The sequence below is a fragment of the Ictidomys tridecemlineatus genome, chromosome 9, assembly GCF_052094955.1.
Source record: "Ictidomys tridecemlineatus isolate mIctTri1 chromosome 9, mIctTri1.hap1, whole genome shotgun sequence".
NCBI classification, from domain to species: domain Eukaryota; kingdom Metazoa; phylum Chordata; class Mammalia; order Rodentia; family Sciuridae; genus Ictidomys; species Ictidomys tridecemlineatus.
In genome coordinates, this window is record NC_135485.1 from 122,924,266 (window position 1) to 122,948,273 (window position 24,008).

General features: G+C 34.1%; 1 protein-coding gene across 9 annotated transcripts in view; it reads left to right on the forward strand.

Moving 5' to 3' along the window:
• Fbxw7 (F-box and WD repeat domain containing 7) overlaps nt 1-23,646 on the forward strand; it is a 191,219-nt gene extending 167,573 nt beyond the window's left edge. For all 9 annotated transcript variants that reach the window (XM_040293186.2, XM_078022032.1, XM_078022030.1 and 6 more), the window contains 8 exons: nt 7,007-7,141; nt 12,120-12,243; nt 14,326-14,462; nt 15,486-15,599; nt 16,871-17,052; nt 18,814-19,039; nt 20,512-20,722; nt 21,676-23,646. In XM_040293186.2, coding sequence (XP_040149120.1) covers nt 7,007-7,141; nt 12,120-12,243; nt 14,326-14,462; nt 15,486-15,599; nt 16,871-17,052; nt 18,814-19,039; nt 20,512-20,722; nt 21,676-21,944 — 1,398 coding nt within the window. In that variant the 3' untranslated portion in view covers nt 21,945-23,646. The remainder of the gene's footprint in view (nt 1-7,006; nt 7,142-12,119; nt 12,244-14,325; nt 14,463-15,485; nt 15,600-16,870; nt 17,053-18,813; nt 19,040-20,511; nt 20,723-21,675) is intronic.
• Nucleotides 23,647-24,008: the final 362 nt, after the last annotated feature.

Genomic DNA, 24,008 nt, shown 5'->3' on the forward strand with positions numbered 1-24,008 from the left:
GGGGGTGGATGGTCACTGCTGTTATCTAGAAGGTGGAGGCAGTATAAAAGACAGCCTCCCACAACAAAGAATTATCCAGTCCAAAGATTAAGAGTCTCTGGGTTAGAGAATTAAAGTTATATTTAATTCTTATTAAAATGTTATGAAGCCGGATGCAGTGGTGCACGCCTCTAATCCAGGAGACTTGGGAGGCTGAGGCAGGAGGATCACAAGTTTGAGGGAAGCCTCAGCAACTTAGTGAGGCCCTAACTAACATAGCAAGACCCTATCTCAAAAAATAAATAAATAAAATAAATTTTTTTTAAAAATTTAAAAAGGGCTGGGATGTTGCTCAGAGGTAAAGTATACCCCTAGGTTCAATCTCCAGTACTAAAGAAAAAACAAAACAAGTTATGAACCCACTGCAATTACAAAGTGGCTTTTTTTTAAGTAAGTTTTCATAGTCATTTGTTCATGAAACATACCTTTTCTGCAAGAATTATTCCTACCCATGCCCTCCCCCTACATTGTTTTACCTCAGGTTCAGGTTTTTTGAATTTTTATTTTTTCCCGTGTCCCCAGAATTCTGAGTGTTTTATTTTGTCCCATTCTTGTAAAGGAAATTTATACATCAATAAGATTTGAAAATAAAGTACAAGACATTTATATATTCTTTTAAAAAAATATTTATTTTTTAGTTTTTTTAGGTGGACACAATATTTTATTTTTATGTGGTGCTGAGGATCAAACCCAATGCCTCATGCATGCTAGGCAGGCACTCTACTACTGAGCCACAACCCCAACGCCTCCCCCCTTTAAATATTTATTTTTTTAGTTTTTTAGGTAAACAAGACATTTATATATTCTTAAAGGAATATTTAAAGATTTCTATTGTCTCTGATTAAGCCAGGAGATGGGTGTGTAGGTGTGTGTTGCCATGCTTGTAGGCGAATGTCAGTTTACAACACAGCACTGAAGAGGATTGCAGAGCTGATTTCTTATTTTTTTGTACTGGAGATTGAACCGAGGGGTACTTTACTATTGAGCTACATCCCCAGTCCTTTTGATTTTTATATTTTGAAGCAGCATCTTGCTTAGTTGCAGAGGGTCTTATTAAGTTGCCAAGGCTGGCCTTAAATTTGTAATCCTCTTGCCTCAGCCTCCTTAGTCACTAGGATTACAGGTGTAATTCTGCCGGATTCATATCATTTTTGCAAGAATATACTAACATGATTGAGAATTACCCTATTAGCAATGGTTTTATCATCATTGTGGACAGCTTTTGATTGTATGTGAAAAGATTTATTTCTTAGAAGGTTATTTAGAGTTAAGATTTATTTTCATGTGATAAGGCCCATTTTTTTCCAGTGTTTTAAAGTACCAAAATATTTTTTGCAAATCAGTTAGGATATTTGCCAATTTTAAGGGAACTCTTTAATATTGATCTATAGTTTAGGGCATTTATGTTTTATTTTGCAGTAAGGATATTTGAGAGAGTTCTTTGATACAATGTTTGTTTGTTCAGTTAGCTTATGCTTTCCTTTATCAATTGTCCAAATGTTACCACTTGCTATATTTCATCAAATCTGAGACTGTATAGATCCCAATTTCAGAAATATTAATTGTAAAAGCCAAAATGAGAAACTGTTTTGTAGAATCAGTGAGACTCAATAAACTAAAGAGTGTTAGCCAGCTTTTGGCCCAATAAAAGTATTTGTTCATTTGAGAAGTAGGTACAGTGAAGAAAACCTGTTCTTAATTAACAGGAATAACATGGAATTATCCTCAAAGATAAAGAACCATAATTTTTTTTAGAAAAATATTATTTAGCAATCAAATCTATAGCAATAAAGAACAATTTGACAGGTAGATCAGGACCTTAATCTTCTCAGTACCATGTATGTCTTGTAACACAACCAGAACTTCATTGTCATAGATTGCCCCCCTTTTTTAGGGCTGATGCCAAAGTAACTAGAAATGAATCATTTACCTAAAGGCTTACAATGCTTTAGTGCCTAACTTATAGGCAGATATAATTTCATAGTAAAGTGGGGGAGTCATGAATTGACCTATGTGGTACAGTTGAGGGATAATTAAACTGGCACGATTTCTACAGATATGCTGTGGCGACATTTAATGATGACTTTTTTGTTTCATAACAAACAAAATGGGAGATCTTGTACTCTTACTGTCCTCCTATTGCTCCTAAGGCAGTGATACAGCGTTGTTTGGGTCCAGCTCCATCTATTCTAACAAAAGTATTGTGTACTCAATTTGTATATCAAATGAGAACAAATGATACACCATCATGGATAAGAGGAAATTAAAACACAGTGCTACTACAAAATAGAAGTGCAAATTAAAGACAAAAATTTTAAAAAACCACAAGTTTTACCGTTTGAATTTTCAGTAGTCATGGATTTACTTTCTACTTTTATTTTGCAGCCAAATTGAAGCTTCAGATTGTTAATTTTGAGGGAGATAGTTGGTCTTTTATGGTTTGTTTATATCCTTTGAGTATTAATATATGGTTTCTCACTTGAAGTGTTTAGATTAGGTAAAGACTAATGGCATGAACATTCTTTTTTTTGGTAAAATTTATGTTCCCAGGCATCCTGAAAGAATAAGCATATGTGACCTAGATGGAAAAGCTCTTAGTTCCAATTTTGGTTTTGCCTCTTAATAACTGGGTAATTTTATTGGTGTTATATAACCACTCTTCCCTTTATATTTTTACTCCATAAAACAAATATAACACTATGAATTTATCAAAAGGAAGAAAACATATAGGTGTATTTAAAGCTGTCCTTGGAATTACAGTGGAGACCATTAAGTTTAGCTTTCTCCACTGGTCAAGATACAGCCTTTGTGGGCCTCAGTTTTCTTGGTCTTAAAAGGGGCTGTCAAAAATAGTAGTTTCACATCCTACCATGAGGATCAAAGAAATATGTGGAGGAACTCTAACATTGTATAAATGTCATTAGTTTCAAAGTATTTTAATCAAAGCATATTTGCATTGAAGCTATAAATGTCTTTTGAAAAGATGTTACACTCAAAATAATAAAAATGATAAAATATAAAGTACTTCTGTTTTGATATCTAAATGGGAGTCAACCCCATTTAGATTTAGAAATTGAAGGATTTAATCAAGTTTCATGCTAACATAGAAGCTGTACATATCTTCTGATGTATTTTATACAAATCTTGTTTGCTAATCAACAAAAGATTAAAACCTACAGGATAGTGCCCAAAGAGGCTAAGTTCATTATTACTTTGAAATTTTATTAGTTATAATATGAGAAACCTTGTTAAACCTTATGTGGGTGAGTTGAAGAAAATCATGTATTAGACCAGAGAAGACTAAAGGAGAATTTCATGTCTTGAATATTTGAAAGACTTTTGCATTAAAAGTAGAAAGAGGCTGATTCTTGGTTTCTTCAAAAAATAAAACCTGTGTTGTGTTCTCTGGGTCAGATTTTGATGTTAAGTAGAACTTGAAAATTAGAACTGGCCCACAGTGGAATGGTGGAAGTACTATAGAAGTCAGTTATTTCCCACATGCAATTCAGGCCTGGACCTGACTAGGCATTAAGGATCACCTATACCAACATTGGATGAGTTGCTTTTTTTAGAAAAATAAATATCCTCGGCTGCATCTTGACCACTGAAGCAGACTCTCAGGTGGTAGATTGTGGGACTATGTGATTCCTGTACTCATTGGTCAGCTTTGGGGGACCACTGGTCCAGACTAAGCCCTTATAATGTAGGTGGAGTTTCTGAAACTTCATCCACTTGCACAGTGAGTTTACTGGTAAAGTTTGGGCTCCTGGTTACATTTCCCTGCCCCTACTACTCTTCTGTACTACCTGTGTGCTCCAGTTCCTAAAATAAAATGATATTTCCATGGGGAAATTTTCAAATTTGTATTTGCAGTTTTGCCCACAAATTAAAATTTGTTTCTCTTGAAAGGAGGATGGGAAGAAGACAGGCAGGCCACCTTATAGGTATCTAGAGTAGAATGTGATAGGGAACAGCAAGTGAAAGGCTCCCAGGCAGAGCATGCCTGGAGTGTTTGAGGCCTAGAAAGAATGTGTGTGGCAGAAAAAGTAAATAAGAGGAAAAGGAGTAGGAAATTAGAAACTTGTGGGCCAAGCAAAGACTTTTTATTTAACTGAAGTGGAAAGCCAGTAGAAGGTTTGAAGCAGAGGATTACTGAGTACTGAGTGGAGAATAGAAGGAGCAGGGCAGAGGTAGGACGCTGGGAGTGCAGCCAGGGGGTTATGCCAACAGTCCAGGTGAGAGATACTTATGGCTTAGACCATGTAATAACAGTCAGATTCTGGGTGTGTTTTGATGTTTGAGGCCACAGAATTTATTTGGGTCAGAGCCATCTGTTGGTGAGAGAGAAAGAGGAATCAGGGATGACTCTAGTTTTTGGCCTGAGCAAGTTGTAGAACAGAATTGTGTTTTACTGAACCTAGCAAGACTATGGAAGTGGAGATTTAGAAGGAAAGATGGAGGAGTAAATTTCATTTACTATAGTTATAGCTTATGTTCCTAATCCTTGTTAGTGATATACTTTTCAATAAATTAGCTCAAAGTAACATTTACTGAATGTGTATGTAATTTGAATTGAGACATAATTTAAATTTCATTTGACTCTTGTTAAGTCAAATATTCTTTCAAATCAAAATATTATCCAAAATACTATTTACTCTTAGAGACATTTTGCTATCCAGGCCTAAATATTTTCATGAACTTTCTCTTAAATATATAGAAATTTCTGACACAATTTCAAACATTTACTTAAGAACTGAATTATTTATCTTCTATTCTGGTTTATTATTCTATTCTACACCTGTCTATTAAAAGATTTGATAAAAGATATTTCTCTTCTATTAGCATCATATACTTTGTATTGATATTATTATTTTTCTATTCTTTTAAAAAAATCAATAATTCATTAACTGGAAAAAAAACATTGAACATGTATGGCTTATTACCTTAAATTAGATATAGTATTTATTAATCAAATGCATACCTGTTTAACATTTAAAGTAGTAAATACATTGAAAGATTTTTCACTGTCTTTTTACTATAGAAATTTCTATGGAATGTCTTGTTAAATCAAAATTTTTTTTAGATATTTATTTTTTAGTTGTAGTTGGAAACAATACCTTTATTTTATTTATCTTTATGTGGTGCTGAGGATCAAACCCAGGGCCTCGCATATGCTAGGTGAGTGTTCTACCACTGAGCTACATACAGCCCCAGCCCCTTAAATCAAAATTTAATCATGAACAGATCCAAAAATATTTTTAAAGCAGGCATTCATATAGGTGAAGATTAAGAGGTTTATTCTAAAATTATTCTATCAAATGCCTTTCTTTAAAGCCACATTTTAATTAAGTCAGCAGACTTTTCCATCACCCGAAATGAGCATGTCCTTATGGTAGCAGTGTCCACAAACCTCTATGAAGTAGATTTGAGGGAAAACACATTATAAAAAGCCACCGAAAATCCTGCAAGGGATGTACATCAGTAAGTCAGTGAGTCTACAGTGTGGGTGCTGAGTGGTCAGAGATGAGTAGAGATTGATCAGATTGTCAGATAGGCAAGTTTTGGGTCAGTGTTTAAAGTTATATGAGGGAAACCAACAAAATTCTTAGATGGTTGTAATTGACCATGTGTGTGAACACATGTATGTAGTGTTTTTCATTTTTATGTGTAAATCCTCACTCTGACCAAAAAGTATATAAGGTACATATTTGATGAATGTTCCGAACATATATGTTGAAGTAAAAGGAAAAAAACCCCACAATTTATTGGAGCCTGTGGTTCCTTATATTAAGTGGTGAAATGGAGTATATTATAGAAATAGCTAAATACTATTGAAATATTTCATAGTATTACCATAATCTGTACTTAATGATAGGAAAGAAGACAGGTTCGTTATAAATTCTAAAAGTGTAAATACTTTAAAAATGCTTTAGGAAATATTCTGAGTAAGGCTTTTTGGATGCTTAATATATCTCAGTATTTCAAATATAACAAAATCCAAGAAATGGAGTATCAAAATGCAGATCTTTCTAGCTCCAAACCTCTATTCACTCTGCTTCTGAAATGGACATTATAATTCACAAAGGTACTCGAGTAGGCATAGATTTACAGAAGCAAAGGCTCACCCAAGGGTGTTTTTTCACTTAAGTATCCTTAGTTATTTAAATATTTTGCATGATTATTGTTAAATTTTAACATTTTAAATTATTTACATGGGTTTTAAGTTTTTCTATAAGAATCTTGGCTTTTCTATGCAGGTGCTCCTCACTGGGGGAGGGGGGTAATTTAAAAAAAATCCTTAATGTCCTTTTTTAAGTATAATAATGTTTTTGTTTTTCTATGGTAATCACATTTTGTTTCTTATTCTCATTTGGCCTTTGCTTATATTTTGAATAATACTGTTAGCTATTATTTTCTATTATTTGCTGTTTTTGTCTGAAATTATTTTCATAAGACAAATCAAATCCCCTTTATTTGTGAGAAGTACTTCTCAGATATGCAGAATATCCAGTTATTAGTTCTTCTCTAAATGATGCTGTCAGTCTCCTCTTAGGTGAGTGTCTTATGGAAACCATCAAATTTAATGGTGCCTACTGGAAAGAATATAGAGAAAAAAAAATAGTCAAAATTCCTTATGTACTCAGTTACCCAAATTGATGTTTCTGGAATAAAATTTTGGTATCTCAATGGTATCATAGTTGTAGATGAACAAATAACTATCATCATAATGTAATACAAAAATATTTTCTCATGACTTTTAAAGCTTTGATAATGTAAAAAACAGTAAACTTCAGACTAAATCATATCACTTCAGTGGATTCTGGAGAAAATGTGATATAAGCAGCCACTTTGTAACATACAGAGTGCTTGCTTACTTTGTTCAAGTGTGGTTGTGTGTTTTCCTTTATGAGTTTCTAACTTGGAACATCTGTTAAAATAATAAAAAATTCTAATTCCTCTTTGATAGAGCTGGAGTGGACCAGAGAAATTGCTTGCTTTAGATGAACTCATTGATAGTTGTGAACCAACGCAAGTGAAACATATGATGCAAGTGATAGAACCCCAGTTTCAAAGAGACTTTATTTCTTTGCTCCCTAAAGAGGTAAGGATGATCAGTTACAGTGTTCAGTGTGTGTTTTTTGAATATGCAACTCAACTGCTACAACCTTTAAACATTGTAATACTAATTGTGGTATTCAGCATTTTCAGTTTAACACTCTCAATTTGTGGTCAAGAGGGCTTTAAGTTGGTAAACTGCCATGACTTAATAATGTAATTATCAAATTAAAATATGCTTATGAACTAAGTTACTTCTTTCTACAACTTGATTAAGTCAGATATATGAGACTAATCATTGAGTTTCATTCATTTTATTGTTTCTTTACCAAGATTTTTCCCTATGTTATCTGAAGCCCAACGTTCAGTTTTCTTGGTATGTTCATTATTTATAGTGTGGATTTTTAAAAAGTTCTGATTTTATCAAAACAACAATTTTTTTCCTTGTTTTGTCATTTATGTATCCTAAGTCCCTTTAAGACCAGTAGTTTTTTTGATGCTATTGAATTGTGGCTCTCTGGTACTTAGATTATATAATTATTTTTAAATGTATAGAATTCTACATGTATATCTTTTTCTACTACTCATTCTCCTCTTTGACTCCATTACACACACACACACACACACACACACACACACACACAAACATACACTCATACCAATTACATGTTTTAAAATATTTTTATTAGTTGTTAATGGGCCTTTATTTTATTTGTTTATATGTAGTGCTGAGAATCCAACCCAGTGCCTCACACATGCTAGGCAAGTGCTCTACCACTGAGCCACCAGCCAGCCCTCCAGTTGCATTCTTAATAGCACTTTCTGGAATTATTTGTGCCCATTTCTTTCTTTCTTTTCTTTTGTACCAGGGATTGAACACAGAGGCGCTTAACCACTGAACCACATCCCCAGCCCTTTTTTATATTTTATTTAGAGACAGGGTCTCACTGAATTGCTTATGACCTTGCTAAGTTGCTGAGGCTGGCTTTGAACTTGGGATCCTCCTGCTTCAGCCTCCTGAGTTGCTGGGATTACAAGCATGTACCACTGCACCTGGCATCTTTTTTGGTTTTTGTGTAAACTGATATTATTCTTTTGTCATGGATTGATTATGGTCATATGGGCACTCTTGACTGAACAAGGTATAGTAGATATAGTGTTGTTATTGATATTATAGATTTCATAATTTCATTTTTGTCAGCAGACAAATAATATAACATTAAATAATTGATGTCCCCATGATTTATATTTGTACCAATTATCATGCCACTAATTATATGTCCACCCAGAAGACAATATAAAATTATCCTGAAGCTTCAAGTTTGAACAGAAAAGGAGTTGATTTTTTTCAGATAATCATTCTAAATACCCTAACAATATTAAATAGTGCCAATTATAATTTTACATTGGTTATGAATAAAATAGTGTTATATTTAAGCATAACTTCAGGGAGAAGCAAAATTGATACAATATCAATTTCTTGAAATGTTTTTTCTTTGGAGTGTTTTTTAAAATGACATTGATCCAGAAAAAAATTTTTATTCTTGGTAGTTCTTTCTAAAACTGAATCTTCTCAATAGATTTGGCTTATAAAAGTGACATAAGCTCTCTTTGCTTCCAGAAGGGCATTAATAAAAGGAAACACTTTCATAAGTATTTGACTGAAAGTAAATGTATTCATCTCTGATATATTTTTTATGGTTTCTTTTGATATCCTCCTTACTTTGGAGGGTAGCATTTTTGTTAAAATGTAGTTTTCAGAGTCTAGTTTATTCCCTTATCTCTGAGAATGGAGAGGGTTTGTTTGTTTGTTTGTTTGTATGTATGTTTTGCTTTGCTTTATTTTCATTTCTGTAGTAACTTCTTAATACACAAAAATGTGATTTACACTCAATAGAATTTTGAAAGTATTTTTAAAGAGTCCAAGAACTTAGCACAAATTATCAATATCAAGGGTAAATCCAGTAAAGATTCTGTTGGCTTAAATGTTCTTTTAAAAGTTGCTTGAGGATAAAGAAGTGAAGCTAGAGAGGAGAATAAAAGAGATCCCTAGCTTAGCATATTATCTGTGTTTTTCCTTTTGTTTTCAACTACAGAATGCTTCCTAATTTGAAAAATGCTTTATTTTATACATGAAGAAATAATGGCATAGATCTGCCCTTAAATTAATTAGCTTTATCTAGTCCAGAGACTCAGTATTATCATTATTTAAAACATTATTACCTCTGTGACAGGAGATGGAATTATAGTGTTTTTCTTATAGTTATTTGGGAAGATCTCAAAGCTATTTACCAACATTTACTTACTAATCTTGAAAAACCTTGACAAAAATGGCACTAGTGTCATAAGAGAAGCTTGTGTTAAATAGCATTCTCCTTATTTTGTGAGTAAATACCAAGAGAATCATAGTGGTATAACAGATAATCTAGAACAAAACCTGATATTCTTGAAGTAGGATTAGCCAACATTCTCTTTGTTCATTTAAATTTTTTTCCTTGACAGTACACTGAAATATAGCAAGCCTGGGAAAGTATTAGTCACTTCTAAAGTATAAAATTGTGGTCTGTGTCCCCTAATAAGGATCCTGTCTTAGTTCAAGCTACTGTAAAAAGTATCACAGACTGGTCATCTTATAAGCAGAAATTTATTTCTGACAGTACTGAAAGCTAAGAAGTCCAATATCAGGGCACCTGCATGGTTGGGTTTTGGCGAGGGCCCTCTTCCAGGTTGTAGACTTCTGTCTTCTCATTGTATCCTCATAAGGTGTGGCTGAAAGAGGGTAAGAGGGTTCTCTGGGTTCATTTTCTAGGGTACTCATTCCATTCCTAAGGGTTTCATTCTGATGACCTACAAAAAAGCCCCACTTCCTAAAAACATTACATTGGGAATTAGAATTTCAACATGAATTTGAGAGGACACAAACATTCAGACCCATTTCAGAGCCCCGTATGACAGAACCTTGATTCCTTTGAGGAATTGGTACACTTCTCCATAATACACAGTTAGGATCATATAACTTATAGCTGTTCCCTCTTTACTTGACAGTTTAACTCAAAACCCATGTAAGACACTGTTGCTAGTATATGCATGATCTACTTTCCCCTGGTTTAAACCTTCTTTGCTGATTTATGTTTTTCCTGGCTTTTTTTACTCATAGTTTTCTGTTTTGCCTTGAATAGTTTCTCTGTTAGCTATATGTTTCAGTTGAACTAGCTGTATGTAAATTGACAAACATATAATAATTGCAAGTTCAAGGTTAAATTGGAGCCTCTGCTCCTTTAAAAGACAGCTTGTCAGTTACCTATTACACTAGCACTTCAGCTTTCCTTAGCACTTGAGTGTTGCTTTGCATTTTTCTAATGCATCCAAACACTGGACTTGGATGAAAAGAAGGAAATTTTTCCTTTTGGTTTGAAGAGGTACTTTTGAATTCTCAACTATTCTCAATTTCTTGCTTCCTTGTCCCTAGCCTTTAAGATGAATTGAATGTTTCTGTAAATTACTTGGTTTCTACTTCAGTCTGATAACTCAAGAAAAAGAATAGACTTTTTCATGTGAACCATTATAATATCTTGGACATTAATCAGCATCTCTTTTGCACAAGTATCTTTGTGCTGGACAATATCTATATTGAATTACAATTTCACATAGATTAATAATATGGTAACTCACATTACTGTTCCAATGAAACTAAACAAACTTGCCTAGGCTTTGATTGATGGGTAATTTTAAAATTAAGTAGCTTGTAGAGTACCCGTTAATCAAATAAAATGTTGAGAGATGTATGTACACATGTTTATATACACATGTATATATAGGTTATTGAATATAATCATGACCTTTTATTTTAGATGAACTCGGTATGTGTAGGTAAAAATGATCTTCTGATAGAATCAATTAATTCAAGAAAAGTGTTTCGCTTTTATTCATCGATAGTAGTATTAAGCTTAGTACTGTCTAGGTGGAGTGTTTTGTATGCAGAATGTGCTCAGAAAGTATGTGATTAGAAGTGAACTCCATATATATATAAAATCATTAGGAAACCTTAATTTAAATCATGTAATTCTCATTTAGCTTTGAAAAATAATTCAAATCATACTTTCACTTCCTATGTAATCTTTGGCACTTTAAATGGTAGTTTGACTTAATCCTTGCCATTTAGTTTATAAACACTAGACTTTGGATAAATTTTCATTCTAATATTGTAATTTAAATTTGTATGTGATGTGTGAGGCTACTTGAATAAGCATGGTCAAAGGCCATCACTTCACTTCTTTTCCTTCCTTTTTCTTTACTTGACTTGGTTTCATACAATGGAAAAAAATGATGGTTTGCAAGTATTATAAACAAATATTTTAAATTAATAGTATTCGAAAGAGCTAGCTGAAATATACAACTCTCTGTGACCCATCAAGAAAATCCCCATAAGCAATGTAAAGTAATTAGAACCCAATTACTTTTATGTGTCTGTGGAATGACTTAATAATTGTCTCATTTTGTCATTTATAGTCAAGTGTGTAAATGTTTTAGAAGTTTATCATTGTGATAAATAGTTTGATGTGATGAAGAATCACTAATTGTGATATCTGCCTATCTGAAATGATAAAAAATTATGTAGAACTCTCATTTCTTACCAGTCAGGCTATCAGGAAGGCCTCAGGTTCTGTCTTCAGTGAACTTGCATTGTAGAGGGGAGAGAACACAAGTATATGTAATTACATAAAAATTAAACTTATTGTGGTGAGGTTCACAGAGCAAAGGCAAGAACAGAGACAGAGGTTTAATCATTATTCTATAAAGAGATAAAGAGTTAGTGCAGTGAAATTCATAAAAGCCAAGAGGGTGTTTTTGTTTCTAATCTAGTTTATATTTGTTAAAATTGGAGTTACTGTCTATCATAATTTTACAAATTATGTAATTGCACTTATATCTAAGTGTTTTATCCTGTGGAGAATAATTAACCTTTAGTTCTATAATTAAAAAATATATATATGGGTATCCTATGTTTTTCTTCTGTTCAATAGCTGGCACTTTATGTGCTTTCATTCCTGGAACCCAAAGACCTGCTACAAGCAGCTCAGACGTGTCGCTACTGGAGAATTTTGGCTGAAGACAACCTTCTCTGGAGAGAGAAATGCAGAGAAGAGGGTAAGGTTCAAAATTACACAGAGAATATGCTCATGCTTTGAAAAGGCAAAGTAATTCTGGGAACAAGTAGACAACATAAAAACAAGTTTTATGTGCAGCTAGAATAAAGTGGATAAATGAGTAAAGAGAACTTTGGTAGCCTATCAAAGAATGGATCTTCATTTAAGGGAAAGAGTCAAGATGAGGATGATTTAAAGGCAACCCAAAAATTATATTATCAATTAAATACCCAGCATTGAGTATTCTATTTTTTTCATCATAAATATGTATTGAATACCTCCTGTGAGCTAGACATTCTTAAATGCTGAAGATATAAAAGCATCTTGCCTTTTTGATTTTTTTGTTTGTTTTTCCTGTCCTGGAGCTTATATTCTTAGAACCTGTTTAAAATCAGAAAATCTGTTTTAGTAGAAGAGTAGGCATCATCCATATTAAAAGGAGTATTTTTCCCCAGCAGCCTTCTAGAAAATGAATTATTTGGACAAAAAAATATGTAAAAATATCATTTGCCTCTGAGAAGCAACATTTTTGTGAAAGAATCCTAGAGGTACGGGTAGCCATATTGGGGGGACTCCCTAACTGTATAGTCAAGGAGAGCATTGATGATTGGTCTGGGTTAATAATGCCTTGAGGTGAAGCTCCACACTTGATTTCTAATCCTGATTCTATCAGACCCCTGTCTGAATCTTGGATTAATCAATGAAATTATTCTTCTCATGTATGCATATATATAATGTAGGATTAATCAACTCTGCCCATCTCTCAAAGAATCATATTTTAAACTCTTCAAAAAAATTGCATAACATACATAATAAAATTTATCATTTGAACCATTTTTAGGTGTACAATTTAGTGCTGTTAAGTACACTGGCATTGTTGTGCCACCATCACTGTCCATCTCCATAGCTGCTTCATCTTATCTAGCTGAAACTTGGTACCCATTGAACCTTTTTTTTTTTTTGAATATTTTAAAAAGTTTTATTTACTAGATAAGAGGAATTAAATAAAATGAAACTGTCATTACTAACAAAAAGGACAAATTATATTAGACAATACAATGGGAAGTTTAGTTGTTTATATATGAACAATATTCAGGGTTTTTATTTTTTCTTTTTCTTTTTTTTATTGTTGGTTGTTCAAAACATTACATAGTTCTTGATATATCATATTTCACACTTTGATTCAAGTGGGTTATGAACTCCCATTTTTACCCTGTATACGGATTGCAGAATCACATCAGTTACACTTCCATTGATTTACATATTGCCATACTAGTGTCTGTTGTGTTCTGCTGCCTTTCCTATCCTCTACTATCCCCCCTCCCCTCCCCTCTTCTCTCTCTACCCCCTCTACTGTAATTCATTTCTCCCCCTTGTATTATTTTTCCCTTCCCATTGAACCTTAACTCCTATTCCTCCTTCCCCCTAGCACCCAACAAATACTTTGTCTTTATAAATTTGATTAGTTTAGATACCTTTGGTAAAAACACACAATATCTGTCCTTTTGTAATTGCTTTATTTCATAATGTCTTCAAGGTTCACCCATGTGGCAATATCTCCTTTTTTAAGATCAAATAATATTCCATATGTGTGTATGCCACATTGTTTATCCATTTATCTGTCAATGGATACTTGCATTTCTCCCAGCTTTTAACTATTTTGTACAGACATCTATTTGAGTCTCTGCTTTTAATTATTTTGGGTTTATACTCAGTACTAGAATTGCTAGATCATATGTTACTTGTATATTTAATTTTTTTAAGCAACTGTCAAATTATTTCCCACAGCAGCTAAGCCGTTTTATATTCACACAAGCAGGGTACAAACATTCCAATTTTTATATATCCTCATCAACATTTCCTAGAATCATTCTGAGAAAGAAATGAAATAGTGAATACAAAAATATGCCATATAGAATGTGAAGTCTACATTATTATTGCATACTTTATAACAGTTAGAAACTAGACAGTGTCCTGCATTTTTTTTGTTTTGAGCATAGAGAAAATGAGATATATTGTAAAATATGAAATTTGTATTGTTGATGAAGAGAATTATTCTTTTGGAATTCTTTTGATACTTTAGGGATTGATGAACCATTGCATATCAAGAGAAGAAAAGTAATAAAACCAGGTTTCATACACAGTCCGTGGAAAAGTGCATACATCAGACAGCACAGAATTGATACAAACTGGAGGCGAGGAGAACTCAAATCTCCCAAGGTAACTGGACTCTTCCACAGAAATCATTACTCTATGGTGTAATACCTAATGTATTGTTTTACTTCTTGATGAGCAGTATAACTTCATGCATATCTTTTGTGGAAAGAAAATTGTGTTTTAAAATAACAGGTGAACTGATTGTCTTTCTCTCTTATGTAAATGAAAATCTCTGAATATCCTTTTGAATTTTATTGTGTTATATACGTTCTCCCTCAGAATTTGCCAGTTCCCTAAGACTACATTCCAAATGTGATTTTTTTTTAAAGGACCTAGATTTTGATTTTTGGTGGCTTTTCTATGTTATATTTTTATAAATTGAAGCATAATTCTGATATTCTGTATATTTCTACATTGTGTTTTAAGTATGTAAGAGTGGTAAAAATGTTAAAATTCTTAGATATATTTTTATAATAAAAAAAACAATTTGGGGACACTCTGTATTAACATATATACACCATGGTAAGTTTCTTTGTTTTAATTTGAAAAAGCTGATGACTACTACTATTTTCTTTCTAGTTAGTAGGTGCTTTCTTTTGTTCTTGTGTATTAAAGTTGCAAAAATAAGATGCATTTGCGGGGGTTAAATAGGTAAAATAGATGATCATAAAATGTATTTGTGTTTAAACCATCTTTATGAGGTCTTGACTCAGTATTTTAATAGCAGACGTTTCAGTTACACAAATAATAGAATGTGGAAATAATAAAATGTTTAATGCTTGATTCATTATTTAGGAAGGATAATGCTGCATATTATATGTAGATTTTTTAATATAGATTTTTTTTTAGTTGTAGTTGGGCACAATACCCTTATTTTATTTATTTCTATGTAGTGCTGAGGATTGAACCCAATGCTAGCATGTGCTAGGTGAGCGCTGTACCTCTGAACCATAACCTAGCCCTGTGATTTTAATTCTAGAACTAGATGATGATGTTGTTCCCATTTTTGGCTTCATTTGTCTTTTCACTGGTATTTTAAAAACATAATATAATGGCTTATTTCTGATTTATACATCTGTTTGATAGGTGCTGAAAGGACATGATGATCATGTGATCACATGCTTACAGTTTTGCGGTAACCGAATAGTTAGTGGTTCTGATGACAACACTTTAAAAGTTTGGTCAGCAGTCACAGGCAAAGTAAGTTTACTTCTTTGTACACCTCATAAATTTGCCATTGTGTTTATATCACCACTAGGATCAACCGGTAAAGCAAGGATCCTGTTTTGATCCTAACTTAGCTCCCCCATAATAATGAAAGTCTCCCCAGCATGATGATAGTGATGTTTTCTTTGATAGGGATGTCATATTTTTCTTCATTTAAATAGTTTGTCTGTTTTTCTGACTGGTATTTTAAAATTTTTCAGATGTGTTTTCTTTTTCATAGCTCAGTTTTTCCCACCTTTCCCATCAAATTATACTTAATTTATTTTAAATATCTTTCAAGAACATGATTGAGTGATATTTATTTTTCCTTGTAACCTGTTTTGTTGATAAGTTGCCTATAATTTAGAACTTAAGTATATCTTGCTCATCTAGAGTTATCTCAAGCTCTCATGATATGGAAGTTAAGCAGAATGGATATTTAAATATGGGTTTGAAGAAAAAAGACCAAGCAATATCTTAACTTCATATAATATTATATCCTTAAGTATTTATTATCTAGTGAATATTTATTGTTATCATCTACAGGAGAATATTTTCATGAATTAAGTAACTGACCACCTAAAAAGTAACAGAAGAGTGTGAAAAAAAAATCCATGTTTTACAAAATGTCTTTACCATATTGCTTCTTGGACAAGAATCTTATAAATATTACAAGTCAGATGTTAAAATTTTTTAAAGCAGCTTCATATTTCCATGGGGTAATATTAGTTTTGGATTTATTTCAAGGTTTTAATGTCTGTCTTTACTTGTCTTGAAGTAACTTGGCTAGCTCTTAACTACTGCTTGGGGCATATTCAGATAAACTGTGGTATGTAGCCACACCCAACTCTGTTGGCTTACTATCATTGAATCTATTCCCATGGAAGAAACCAAGTTGTAATTTTAGTAATATTTCATCAAGAAGGCCAGGCTGGAGCTATCATGCTTTGCTTTCATCTCATATGTTTGCTTTCTGTTGTATCACATGTTTTATATTGTATGATTCTTATCATATGTTTCATATCAATGGTTACTTTCTACATATTTGTTTCTCAGTTGTGTGTGCATATTTAAGTATGTTATTCTACTGAATAAACAAAGCAGTATAGACTAGTGAGGTCTTATTGTAGTCATGAGTAAATTTTTTTTTCTGATGCTTTATCAAATTGATAAATAACTTATTACAGATTTTAATGAGCTATTATAATAGCATTTAAATTACTTTCCTTTCCCCCACAAATTAACCACCCTAAGTGTTTTTCCAGTGTCTGAGAACGTTAGTGGGACATACAGGTGGAGTATGGTCATCACAGATGAGAGACAATATCATCATTAGTGGATCCACAGATCGAACTCTCAAAGTGTGGAATGCGGAGACAGGGGAATGCATACACACCCTATATGGGCATACTTCCACTGTGCGCTGCATGCATCTCCATGAGAAAAGGTAAAGGGAAAATCCAACATGGTCGGGACTTTTTCCTCTGTCACTTGTGAATTTGGTTCCTTTCTGTGTGACGTTGTTGAGATTGTGATAATGAACTCCTAAATTAGACTTTGATTATTAGACTGTAGCTGTTTCTAAACTGAGAAAGCCATAACGTATTGGCTTAAAATTGGGGGTTCGTCTTTCAAATTCCTCCTTCATTTGATTCCTGGGCTTCCCTCAGAGACTCTACTCCCTAATCGTTTTCTTATTCTTTGATGATTCACCATCTTTAAACAAAAATTGTTTTCTCTCTGGATATTCATGTTTTTGCAGATGGAACAAATTCAGTCACTTAGGCTTCAGTTTAAAACTCTGCATCTTTTTAGTTATCCACTCACCTTCACCTCACTGTATCACATCCCCTAAATCAAGAAAAAATCTAAGACCTGTGGGTTATTTTCTCATTTCCTGTCCTCAGAACAGTAGCCATAGTTTTCAGACGTGGCCATCTCATCTTTTCTACAGCTGACAGGAAGCCTTTCTATAATTATGGTAGCATCACTGTCCTCTTCTTACATCTCTGGGAGGCTACAGTTGCTACTGTTAAAGGAAAAAATCCTCAGTGTAGTTTTCACAATGCTTTCAGCTAAACTGGACTGCTTGCCTTCTCCTTCTTGGTTCTTTTCTCCTCCTGGAACACATCCTGTTAAATCCGTGTTTTTGTTGATGTCTTCATTATTAAGTAAATGTATTTTTAAATTTATTTTTAATTGGTGCATTATAGTTATACATAAAACTGGAATTCATTGTGATATATTTATACACACACATAACATAGTTTAGTCAATTTCATTTCTCAGTTTCTCCTCTTTGCCATCTGCCCTCTATCCCTCTGTCCCCTTCCTCTACTATACCATTCTCTCTTCTATTTTCATGAGATCCCCTTTCTTTTCTTTTTGATTTCTTATTTCTCTCTAGCTTTAGTATGTGAGAGAGAACTTTTGACCCTTGACTTAACAATATCTTTTCCAGTTCCATCCACTTACCGGTAAATGACATAAATCCATTCTTTATGGCTGAGTAAATTCCTTTATGTATGTATACCAAATTTTCTTTGAGCAGTTATCTATTGAGGGACACTTAGGTTTATTCCATAACTTGGCTATTGTGAATTGCTCTGCTATAAATATTTATATGCACATATCATTATAACTTTAGTTCTTTTGGATAAATATCAAGAAGTGGTCTAGCTGGGTCATGTGGTAGGTCCATTCTTAGTCTTTTGAGGAATGTCAATAATGCTTTCACAGGGGAAATTGCAAGCAAATGTGTTTTCTATTTCATTTGTCAAAAAAAAAAAAAAAAAATCTCCTGAAGTGAATTCATTGCAGTCTTCACTAGCAATTCCCCCTCCCCCACCCAATGCTAGGATTGAACCCAGGGCCTTGCACATGCTAAGCAAGTACTAAATACCATTGAGCTACATCCCCAGGCCCTATCCACTGCAGTCTTCACCTTAAATTCTGTCCATAGCATCTTCTTTACTAAGTAGACTTGGCCCTAGTTTTGAATATATTCTGGGCTTTCCCACGTCCCATTCCAATCAGAATAACTCAATACCGTGTTTATGAATCAAGGTTTTGCATAGGATTTCTTGTGAAAACATGTGTTTCTGCTTAAGAAAAGAAAAAAGAGTTTAAAAAACATTAACTTCATCTGTCACGTTTTCTGATGTTATTAAAATTAAAAAAAATTTTTTTTCTTTTTATCCCTTTACAGAGTCGTTAGCGGTTCTCGAGATGCCACCCTTAGGGTTTGGGATATTGAGACAGGCCAGTGTTTACATGTCTTGATGGGTCATGTAGCAGCAGTCCGCTGTGTTCAGTATGATGGCAGGAGGGTTGTTAGTGGAGCGTATGATTTTATGGTGAAGGTATGGGATCCAGAGACTGAGACCTGTCTACACACGTTGCAGGGGCATACCAACAGAGTCTATTCATTACAGGTAAGAGATCTTATCTCCCCATCCCTTAGATGCTCTGCTGATGAGTCATAAGATTATTTTCCTTGGATAATCACTGTCAAATTACTGATCCAATATTGTCCAAAAAAGGTGAATCCAATTAATCTGCCATTTACATGTACTTCAAAATTAGCATGAAGTACATTTCTGTGCTCCATTCTCCCTCTAAAATACACATGCTTATGTTGGAACTTGAGACTTTGCTGCCCTAAGTTTGCTGTATTAATTAATAAGTAGTCTCATAGGAGAGTAACCTGGATTTTAATAAACTCCTTAGCAGATGATTAATTTGGCCAAAAGCTGTCCCTTTGCCTTGATAGTTAAAAGTTGATGGACCATGTAATTGTGATTACATCCCCATTCAGAGTAGAAGTGGAGCCTTTCTGTATAAAGCTATTCCACTGTCCCAGGGCCACTGATTTGCAGTCATAAGAAGTAACTTTGACTCACCTGATTTTTTGTTTATTTAACATTTGAACCTGACATCCATGAATAGTTGTTAAATTTCAAGATAACTGACTAATAGTTTTAGTTCCTAAAAGGCAGTATTTTCAATTTAAAAGTAGCTTCTATTGCTTAAATAGTTTATTTACTAGTTACCACCCATTAATGGTCAGGAAATTAGTACATAATCCCAGTACTGACATTGCTGTTCTGTTCTTAAGGTATTTGTTTCTTAACTGATAGGATACTGTTCCTACCATGTAAAATTGATACACGGTAAATATGTTTGTCAAAATAGGAAAGGTGATGAATTTGAAGCAGAGGGAATTAGCTGCATTTTTTTGTTTTGTTTTGTGATATGCTCAGAACCTGGTATAGCTAGGAAGCTGGAGAAGAAATGCTGTATATCTTGCTTTTGTTATCAAAATGCCACCCCTTCTAATTCCAGATACAATTATATTTTGGCATATTTCCTATTTAGTTTTATGTTCTTGTAAATGAAACTTTTATTTTACATGCAGTTTTTAATAAAACTTTCTTGTGACCATCAAGCAAGTTACCTCTAGCCCTTTTCATGATTCAGGTACTAATCAGCACCCTCTTTATTGTAAGCCATGTCATTAGGTGCAACTTCCTGTGGGGAAGTAAAATGCAGAAGGAATCCTCATTGAATCATCCATGGTACAAAGCTACTAAGTAGGACTAGGTGATCCAAAAATAATGTTCATATTAGGCATTTTGTGTTCTTTGTAAGTTATTTTTGCATCTACTTTGAAGCTACTGGGCATAAAATGCAAGCGTTCTGATAGATGTGCCTGAGAACCTGCAGTGTATCCTTTCTTGATGACATTCATTTCACCATGGTTGCCCCTTAGTCCTAGTGCCCTGTTTTGTTCTTGACCTTGCATGTTGCCCACACTGTCCCCTCCTCCCCTATTAGAATTAAGGTCAATAATTGATAGGAAGCATATCCATACTGCTGCTGCTCTAATAAGCTGTGTCTGTTGTAGTTTGATGGCATCCATGTGGTGAGTGGATCTCTTGATACATCAATCCGAGTTTGGGATGTGGAGACAGGGAACTGCATTCACACATTAACAGGGCACCAGTCGTTAACAAGTGGAATGGAACTCAAAGACAATATTCTTGTCTCTGGGAATGCAGATTCTACAGTTAAAATCTGGGATATCAAAACAGGACAGTGTTTACAAACATTGCAAGGTAAGTGTTGGCTATCCACCTTCAATTGTGTTCATTAAAAAGGTGATTGCTGCTCAGGCAGAAATGCTTGCTCCAGATATGTTTATGATAATGTTCACTCTCACACCACTAGGCACACTTGAAAAAGTGTTTAAAGTTGTTTTAATATAAAATGGTTGAAGTACTTTGTACCTGTTTACTTGACTCAACCTAACCTTAAAGAACAGTGAGAAGAAAGAACGTTCTTGGCTGTCTCACAGAAGCAACATACTCATTTTAGTTGTGGAGTGATTATTTTATTTTGAATTTAAACATCTTTGATAGAAAATTGCTTTGACTTCCACTTAGCCACCTGCTAAACTGGAATGGAATAGAATAATAGTTCCCATTGAAATAGACAGGGTACATGTGAAAATTGTTAATAGCAGATGAGATATACCAACAGTAACTTCTTCATGATGATCTTTTTCCCCCCCCCTTTGGTGCTAACCCTTAGAGTCTTTTCATTGAGGCCATGTGGCAGGCAACTTTGCAGCTTGTTGTTGGTTGATTTTACCTCTTCCTCAGAGATTGATAATAGTATCCATTCAGCTTTCATCTTTGGTCAGTTCCAAGTGGTGATAAATCTGTTAGGCTCATTTGTCCCTCAGCAGAACATATGAAGCTGCAGTGCCTACATCACTGCCAGCAAATGCTCTTATTCACACAGCCAGAAAATAAAATGTGTGCCTGGTAGCTCACCAGGCTTCCTGGAAGACAGAACTCTTGAAAGTTAATGTTATAGTTACAGATAGCTGCCAGATTTTCTTACATCCATGCTGATCCTAAAATACTCATAACAAAGTTTCTAAATATGTAACATTTTAAATGTTGCATTTATTGTATATTCTAATGTAGAAGTCTGCAAATTATAATGTAACTAACCCATAGCCTTGATTTCTAACTAGCAATCAAATTCCTTTGGTTTTGTCTAGGTCCCAACAAGCATCAGAGTGCTGTGACCTGTTTACAGTTCAACAAGAACTTTGTAATTACCAGCTCAGATGATGGAACTGTAAAACTATGGGACTTGAAAACGGGTGAATTTATTCGAAACCTAGTCACATTGGAGAGTGGGGGTAGTGGGGGAGTTGTGTGGCGGATCAGAGCCTCCAACACAAAGCTGGTGTGTGCAGTCGGGAGTCGGAATGGAACTGAAGAAACCAAGCTGCTGGTGCTGGACTTTGATGTGGACATGAAGTGAAGAGCAGAGAAGACAAATTTTGTGTAGACGATATACTCCCTTCCCTTCCCCTGCACAAAAAAATAAAAAATAAAAAAGAAATAAAAATAAAAAAGAAATAAAAATTTAAAAAAGAAAGAAAGAAAAAACAGAAAAAAAGAAAAAAGAAGAGAAAATGAAAAAAAAAATCCCTTGTACTCAGTGGTGCAGGATGTTGGCTTGGGGCAACAGATTGAAAAGACCTACAGACTAGGATGGAAAAGAGGAAGAGAAGACAAACCGAAACTGACAAGAGAGGCGTCTGCTGTCTCATCACATAAAAGGCTTCACTTCTGATTGAGGGCAGCTTTGCAAAAGAGACTTTCTAAAAACCAGGTGCAATTATTTCTTTATTTTCTTCTCCAGTGGTTGTTGGGCAGTGTTATGCTGAAACATCGTTACCAATTCTGCTCGCCTGTTCTTTTGCCACTGTCACCTAGAAAGGAGCTGCAATAATATCAAAACAAGTACTGGTTGACTTTCTAATCAGAGAGCATCTACAACAACCACAACAAAAGATTCTCCAGTGGAAAAGCTAGGAAAAAAAAAATTACTGTGAATTGTTTTTGTACAGGTATCATGAAAAGTTTTTTTTTTTAAATTTTATTTTTATTTTTTATTTTTTTGCCAACCATTGCCAATGTCAATCAATCACAGTATTAGCCTCTGTTAATCTATTTACTGTTGCTTCCATATTCACTCTTCAACGCATATTGTTGCTCAAAGGTGGCAAGTTGTCCTGGGTTCTGTGAGTCCTGAGATGGATTTAATTCTTGATGCTGGTGCTAGAAGTAGGTCTTCAAATATGGGATTGTTGTCCCACCCCTGTACTGTACTCCCAGTGGCCAAACTTATTTATGCTGCTAAATGAAAGAAAGAAAAAAAGCAAATTATTTTTTTTTATTTTTTTTCTGCTGTGACGTTTTAGTCCCAGACTGAATTCCAAATTTGCTCTAGTTTGGTTACAGAAAAAAGACTTTTTGCCACTGAAACTTGAACCATCTGTGCCTCTAAGAGGCTGAGAATGGGAGAGTTTCAGATAATAAAGAGTGAAGTTTGCCTGCAAGTAAAGAATTGAGAGTGTGTGCAAAGCTTATTTTCTTTTATCTGGGCAAAATTAAAACACATTCCTTGGAACAGAGCTGTTACCGCCTGTTCTGCGGAGAAACTTTTCTTTTTGAGGGCTGTGGTGAATGGATGAACGGACATGAGAAAACTGACAGAATATTTTAAAAATTGAAATAAAGTTGCTGGTCAGTCTTAGTGTTTTACAGTATTTGGGAAAACAACTGTTACAGTTTTATTGCTCTGAGTAACTGACAGAAAAGGAACGATTCAGTCTCTAGTGATGGCGTCACGCGCAAACCAGCGCGCCGAGTGACAAGTCCAATGGTTCGCCTCCTTCTCCAGGAGCCACGACTCAAGCTGAACTGTGAAAGTGGTTTAACACTGTATCCTAGGCGGTCTTTTTTCCTCCTCCTGTTTATTTTTTTTTGTTGTTGTTGTTGTTTTATTTATAGTCTGATTTAAAACAATCAGATTCAAGTTGGTTAATTTTAGTTATGTAACAACCTGACATGATGGAGGAAAACAACCTTTAAAGGGATTGTGTCTTTGATTTGATTCACTTAGAAATTTTATTTTCTTATAACTTAAGTGCAATAAAATGTGTTTTTTCATGTTAGTATGCCTGTTTCTTCCACCAAGGTAATACTATTTCATAAATATTTGGGCTCTAATATTTAAAACAGCACAGTCTTGTTGGTTTCTTCACATTCCCTATACGGTGACACAGAGATGATTACTTCAAGCCTGTTTGAAGCAGCTAAAGTAAGGGTGAGATACTAAAATGAGGTTTGATATATCCCCCTACACTATAAAGGAGGACACTCCACTGTGCTTCTCTGTGATATAAGAATATGGTCCCCTCAAAGAGTCACAAAACTTTTCTGATAGTTACAACTGGACGTTGTATTAATAATAAGTACATTTGAAAATTATCCTCGCATTTGGTGCTTGCCAGGTACTTGCTATGTATTTTCTCTC